This window comes from Portunus trituberculatus, chromosome 10 (genome assembly GCF_017591435.1).
Source record: "Portunus trituberculatus isolate SZX2019 chromosome 10, ASM1759143v1, whole genome shotgun sequence".
NCBI classification, from domain to species: Eukaryota; Metazoa; Arthropoda; class Malacostraca; order Decapoda; family Portunidae; genus Portunus; species Portunus trituberculatus.
The window spans coordinates 3,394,083-3,401,582 of NC_059264.1; the positions used below are offsets into that span (position 1 = coordinate 3,394,083).

General features: G+C 42.4%; 1 protein-coding gene across 1 annotated transcript in view; it reads right to left on the reverse strand.

Moving 5' to 3' along the window:
• The window catches only part of LOC123501841 (CD151 antigen-like), a gene marked incomplete at its 5' end in the record, with an annotated part of 15,329 nt that overhangs the window by 5,827 nt on the left and 2,002 nt on the right, over positions 1 to 7,500 (reverse strand). The window contains one exon of the mRNA XM_045250869.1: positions 1,909 to 2,003. Coding sequence (XP_045106804.1) covers positions 1,909 to 2,003 — 95 coding nt within the window. The remainder of the gene's footprint in view (positions 1 to 1,908; positions 2,004 to 7,500) is intronic.

Here is a 7,500-nt window from a genome sequence, read left to right on the forward strand (position 1 = left end):
TGTCACTTCAACTGGAGCCCTTTCAAAATAGAGCACAGAGTTTGAAAGCCGAGTTCTAAAGAGAAAATGCAGGACACTTGTTAACTTGTCACTAGAATTACAGAAACATCCTTAAAAATCCGTGTCACTTTAACTAGAACCCCTTGAAAATAGTGAAGGACAATTAGCCGAGTTCTAGAGAGTGTTTGTCCTGTTGATAATGCAGGAAACTTGTTAACGTTACTAGAATCACAGAAATACCCTTAAAAAAAAAAAAAAAACGTCTCATGATCATTTGTCAACGGAACTGTAAAGAAATAAATAATACTCCTCCACCCACACAGTCACTCCCTCATCCACCCATCATTCCACACACCGACCGGTCCACCCTTACACACACACACACACACACACACACAAAGTATAATAAACATGGCGTAACAGTGAATCTCCGTAAAGCCATGATAGGAACACATCCCCCCTCTCTCTCTCTCTCTCTCTCTCTCTCTCTCTCTCGTCTTATTTCCAAACATCCTCAAAAAAATTCCATTACTCATCTTTTCTGAAATAAGGAGAATTCTGGCCAGAGAGAGAGAGAGAGAGAGAGAGAGAGAGAGGCGGGGGAGGGGGGGCAGACTTCTCTCACTTTCCTTCGTTGTGTGTTGTCATCTGTGCCTTGATCACCAGCGGGTTGAGTAACAATGCCACAAAGGATAGCTTGTTTTGGTGCCGCCCAGAGAGAGAGAGAGAGAGAGAGAGAGAGAGAGAGAGAGACCATTATATTACACCCCCTAATCTTTAGAAGGAAGAAAAAGAGGACAGGTGGCAATTATTTTTATCATTATTATTATTATTATTATTATTATTATTATTAGTAGTAGTAGTAGTAGTAGTAGTAGTAGTAGTAGTAGTAGTAGTAGTTTATTTTGCCCAATTATCATTTCTTGCGCTCCTATTCTCTCTCTCTCTCTCTCTCTCTCTCTCTCTCTCTCTCTCTCTCTCTCTCTCTCTCTCTCTCTTTCTCCCCTTCTCCTAATTAAGGTTTCTGGACATCATATCTCCTTCCTGTCCTGTATCTCTCCTCTCATCCTCTCTCTCTCTCTCTCTCTCTCTCTCTCTCTCTCTCTCTCTCTCTCTCTCTCTCTCTCTCTGTGCAAGGTCAACAAAAACAGTCGCCTTAAGAACACCAGTAATATTCCTAAATCTGACGTCATCCTGTGAGAGAGAGAGAGAGAGAGAGAGAGAGAGAGAGAGAGAAAGAAAGAGAGAGAGATAAATGAGGACTGGATGACTGGATAGATACAAACTTCACAATAGTCTCAGATTAACTACCACCACCACCACCATCACCACTACTATTACCACCACCACCACCACCACTACTACTACTACTACTACTGATAGTACTGTTGCTGCTACAACTACTACTACTACTACTACTACTACTACTACTACTACTACTACTACCAATACTATTACTGCTACTTAATACTTCGGGAAAATAAAGAAGAAAAATCAGACATACTGTATTTACAAGATCAATCAAGAACAAGATCAGTCAGCCATGCAAACACTTACATTTGTTAGAACAGTATTAAAAACGCTTTGCTCTCTCACCATGGCTATTTTCAAAGGCCACAGAGTTGACTAGCTGGGTTCTCAAGTATAGAAATCTTGTTAATCTGTCACTAGAATCATAAAAAAACAACCTTAAAAACTATACAACTATTTACAAGGCCACAGAGATGACTAAATGGGTTCTCAAGACTGTTTATCCTCTTGATAATATAAAAATCTTGCTAATCCGTCACTAGAACCTTTAAAACACCATTAAAAACTCTTTACAAATGGAGGTGAGGCATAGAGGCGTTACAACAATGGTTTCTAGGAAGGTGACACAGAAAGAGGCACTTCACACTTCACACTCACCAGAAAGATGAAGTTGAAGATAAACAACACGTATTTGAGGAAGTTAATACTGCAACACCCGCCCCCGCTCGCATCGCCGCCGCCGCCGTATGACCCTGTGGGGGAAATTAGAACATTGTTGATTAGTTAAAGGGCACTGCTTACCTCCTCCTCCTCCTCCTCCTCCTCCTCCTCCTCCTCCTCCTCCTCTAACTCTTCTTCTTCTTCTTCTTCCTTCTGCTCCTATAATTCATCTTCTTTTCTTAATTAATACTAGTCCTCCTCCTCCTCTCCCTCCTCCTCTTCCTTCTCCTCCTCCTTCTCTTCCTCTAATTCTTCTCCTTCTTCTTTTTGTTCCTTCTCTTTATTCTTTAATTCTTCTTCTTCTTTTTCCTACTTCTCCTCCTCCTCCTCCTCCTCCTCCTCCTTTAACTCTTCTTCTTCTTCTTCCTCTTACAATGGGATGATTTTATGGACGGAATTAGAGTATTTGTTAATTGGTTAGCTATTTAATACACACTGTTTATCTCCTCCTCCTCCTCCTCCTCCTCCTCCTCCTCCTCCTCCTCTTCCTCCTCCTCCTCCTACTACTACTCCTCCTACTACTACTACTACTACTACTACTACTACTATAATGGAAGGATTTTGTAGACTAATTTACATAACCAAGAAGAAACTTTATACCTCCTCCTCCTCCTACTTCTGCTACTACTACTACTACTACTACTACTACTACTACTACTACTACTACTGCTGCTACTACTACTGTGAGATTATCCTGTGGGCAAATCTAGAGCACGGTTAGTTAATTAGAAGACACCTCCTCCTCCTCCTCCTCCTCCTCCTCCTCCTCTTCCTACTTCTACTGCTACTACTACTACTACCACCACCACCACCACTGCTATTACTACTACTACTAGTACTACTACTACCACTACTACTACTACAACCATCACCACTACTACTACTACTACTACTACTACAACAACTACAACAACTTCTACTAATACTACAACAACAACAACTACTACTAAAACTATTACAACAACAACACCACCACCACCAACAACAACAAAACTACCACCACCACCACCACCACCACTACTACTACTACTACCACTATTGCGTGACCATGCTGGCAAATTGAGAGCGCCTCCATTACATATTTAAGAGGCGTCACTAACAACATTATTCTTGATCTTGCTGTGTTTGTCTTGTGTTTGTCTTGTTTAATGTTCATTGTGATTGTTTTGGGTGTGGATACCTTGGTCATGGAGGGAGGGGTGTATAAGAAGGGAGATAGATAGATAGATAGATAGATAGATAGATAGATAGATAGATAGATAGATAGATAGATGGATGGATAGATAAATAGATAGATGGAGAGGTAGAAAGATAGATAGATAGATAGATAGATAGATAGATAGAGAGAGAGAGAGAGAGAGAGAGAGAGAGAGAGAGAGAGAGAGAGAGAGAGAGAGAGAGAGAGAAATCCTTAAACGTGACTCTAATCTATATTTTCACACACAGAGAGAGAGAGAGAGAGAGAGAGAGAGAGAGAGAGAGAGAGAGAGAGAGAGAGAGAGAGTTCTAATTACTATACTTGTAACTTTATCACGTCCACCTCATGTTACGTACACACACACACACACACACACACACACACACACACACACACACACACACACACACACACACACAAGGACAAAAACAATGATGACGTGGTGGAGTGGTGTTTGCAGAGAGAGAGAGAGAGAGAGAGAGAGAGAGAGAGAGAGAGAGAGAGAGAGAGAGAGAGAGAGAGAGAGAGAGAGAGGCGGTCACTACACACAATCAAACAACTTCCACTGCAATGATGAAAAACAGGAAATTGAAACAGACCAACAAAAATATACACAAAAATTTAAACACAGAAAAAAAAAAAAATGGCCAAACGAAAAAATAAATAAAAAAATGAATAAACTAATAAAAAAAATGATAAAACGATGTAAATACTGAAGAGAGAGAGAGAGAGAGAGAGAGAGAGAGAGAGAGAGAGAGAGAGAGAGAGAGAGATTTACCAGCAGTTCTCTCATCCTTTACATCCTTCTAATTCTCAACACTCCTAAACGTTTGAAAGAATCCTGCTCCCTCCCCCTCTCTCTCTCTCTCTCTCTCTCTCTCTCTCTCCACCCACCCACCCACCCACACAGGCCTCTTTCCCTCCCTTCGGCCTTGAAATGCCTCCCTCCTCCCCTCTTCTCTCCCTCTCCCTCTCTCCACCCCTCTGACCTCTCCTCTCTCAGTGTGGAGGGAAGAGAGGAGGTGGTGGAGAGAAGAGAACAGTGGAAATGCCTCTCTCCACCTCTCTCATTCTCCATCCCTCTTCTCTCAGTGTGGAGGCAAGTGGTGGTGATGATGGTGATGGTGGTGGTGGTGCTGAGGGTGGGACTAGGGCGGTGATGCCACGTTTAAACCCTTCAGGACTGGGAGACATTTTTACCACGAGTTTTGTGTACGATTAGACCATTTTTGTTGACATTAGGAAGAGTCTATTGAGGTCAGAAGATTAATGGTCACAGTCTTCACTATTTTTGCTGCTTCAGTACTGGGACACATTTTCATCATGAGTTTTGTGTACAATTAGACCATTTTTGTTGACATTAGGAAGGGTCTATGGAGGGCAGAAGCTTAATAGCCACAGTCTTCACTATTTTAACGCCGACATTAGTTTCTGAAGGTGTATAGAATCACCAAATAGTAAGCAGAGGGAATATGGAAACGCGTCGTGGTACTAAAGGGGTTGAAGCACACATGTGGCATCCAATCCCTTTTGTGTCCATGTAAACACGATCCGATTACTCTCTATCGCTCAGTCAGTAGGATTTGTTGATGGGGCGTGTTTCGTTGCTTCGTCTTATCTTCATCTTCTTGTTCTTCTTGTTCTTTTTTTTTTCTTTTTGCTTGCCCTTATCCTTATCTTCCTCTTCTCATTATTCTATTCTCTCTTTTCTTTGCTTTGTTTCGTCTTCCCTCGCTGCTTCGTCTTATCTTCATCTTCTTCTTCTTCTTTTGCTTCTTTTTCTTTCCTTTTCTCCTTTGCTTGGCCCTTATCCTTATCTTTTTCTTCTTATTCTTCTATTCTCTCTTTTCTTTGCTTTGTTTCACGTTATCCTCTTTCTCTTCTTCTGTTTGTCCTTCATTTAATTTCTTTTATCTTCTTCTTCTTCTTGTGCTTCTTTATTTCCTTTTCTTTTTTTTTTCTTTTTGTTTGGCCCTTATCCTGATCTTCCTCCTCTTATTCTATTTCTACCTTGAGTTTTGTGTACCATTAGACCATTTTATTGACATTAGCAAGGGTCTATGGAGGGCAGAAGATTAATGGCCACAGTCTTCACTATTTTAACACCTTCAGTACTGGGACGCATTTTTACCTTGAGTTTTATGTACCATTAGACCATTTTATTGACATTAGCAAGGGTCTATGGAGGGCAGAAGATTAATGGCCACAGTCTTCACTATTTCAATCCCCCACATGAGTTTCTGAAGCTGTATAGAATCACCAAATAGTCACCAGAATGAATATGGAGACTCATGTTTTTTAGGGCATTTTAAGACAGTTTGACATGTTTTCAGGGCATTTTAGGACAGAATGTAATGTTTTTAAGGGCATTTTAAGACAGTTTGGCTATGATAAGACCATTTTATTGACATTAAAAGGGTCTATGGAGGGCAGAAGATTAATGGCCACAGTCTTCACTATTTTAATCCCACACATGAGTTTCTGAAGCTGTTTACAATCACCAAATAGTCACCAGAGAGAATATGGAGACGCGTCATGGTACTGAAGGGGTTAAAAAGAGAGTGGCGTTTAAACTTTTTGCTTATTTAATTAATGACGTGAGATTGAGAATGTCATTAAAGTTATTCAAAATTGTAAAGTGTTAAGCAAAATATCATACTTAGACGTTTTCTCTCTCTCTCTCTCTCTCTCTCTCTCTCTCTCTCTCTCTCTCTCTCTCTCTCTCTCGTCTGGTAGTTTCATCACATGCTTGTAAACCTCTCTCTCTCTCTCTCTCTCTCTCTCTTGCTGACACACATAAAGAACAGCCCACATAAGCTTGTTGCCGGGAGAGAGAGAGAGAGAGAGAGAGAGAGAGAGAGAGAGAGAGAGAGTCGGGTTACATACTAGCCAATAACGACCATTAAAGAGTGAAAGCTTCCAATAGAGAGAGAGAGAGAGAGAGAGAGAGAGAGAGAGAGAGAGAGAGAGAGAGAGAGAGAGAGAGAGAGAGAGAGAGAGAGAGAGAGACAGACATGTCAAAACCATTGCCAAGAAAGCCTCTCACAGGATCTCCGCTCTCAGAAGGATCGCCAGTTTCCTCGACAGGAAGGGGAGACTGCTGCTGTACAAGGCACAGGTGCGGCCCCACCTTGAATACGCAGCTCTCTCCTGGATGTCCTGTGCCGCCACACACAGAAGGAGACTGGACAGCATCCAACGCCGCGCCATACGGCTAGTAGATGCTGCACTACCACCTCACCCAGAGCCTGAGCGTCCCCTTGATTCACTGGAACACCGCAGAGACGTGGCGGCGATCGTAGTGTTCCATAAGGCACAGGTGCAAAGAGTGCCACATCTGGCAGGGCTGCGTCATCCTCTAAGAGTCACCGCACGGAGCACGAGAACGGTGCTCAATGGTGGTGACGCCGTAGAGGTGCCGCGATCCCACGGGTGTCAGCATCAACGCACCTTCGCAGGACGCGTCTCCAGGATGTGGAACTTGTTCACGGCCGCGGTGCCTCACGTCCAGGAGATGAACACTCACAGTGTCAAACTGATGGCACATAAGTGGAGACAGACACTGCCAACTCCTCTGACACTCTTTGTGACGTGACACTCAGTGTAGTGCAGTGCGTGAATAGTGCTAGTGAAGTGAAACGAATAGTGCTCCATTTACATGCTGACCATCTTGTATATTATCTATTTTTAAGTCTTGTAAATATTGTAGAGAAATAGATTGTAGTACCCTTAGAATAGGTAGCACACGACAGTGCGCCTTTGGGTACATGTTCCTTTGTATTAAGTTTTGTTTAAATAAAAAAAAAAAAAAAAAAAAGAGAGAGAGAGAGAGAGAGAGAGAGAGAGAGAGAGAGAGAGAGAGAGAGAGAGAGAGAGAGAGAGAGAGAGAGAGAGATACTGCGTCATGTAGTTTGTATAGCATTAGCATTTTAGTAGTAGTAGTAGTAGTAGTAGTAGTAGTAGTAGTAGTAGTAGAAGTAGTAGTAGTAGTAGTAGTAGTAGTAGTAGTAGTAGTAGAAGTAGAAATAGGAGTAGGAGTAGTAGTAGTAGAAGTAGAAGTAGGAGTAGTAGTAGTAGTAGTAGTAGTAGTAGTAGTAGTAGTAGTAGGAGGAGGAGGAGGAGGAGGAGGAGGAGGAGGAGGAGGGAGGAAGAGGAGAAGGAGGAAGAAGAGTAAGGATGATTAGGAAGAGGAGGAGGAGGAGGAGGAGGAGGAGGAGGAGGAGGAGGAGGAGGAGGAGGAGGAGGAGGAGGAAGAAGAGTAAGGAGGAGGAGGAGGAGGAGGAGGAGGAGGAAAGGTAAAGTTACATAAGAACTTCCTAAAATAATCACAG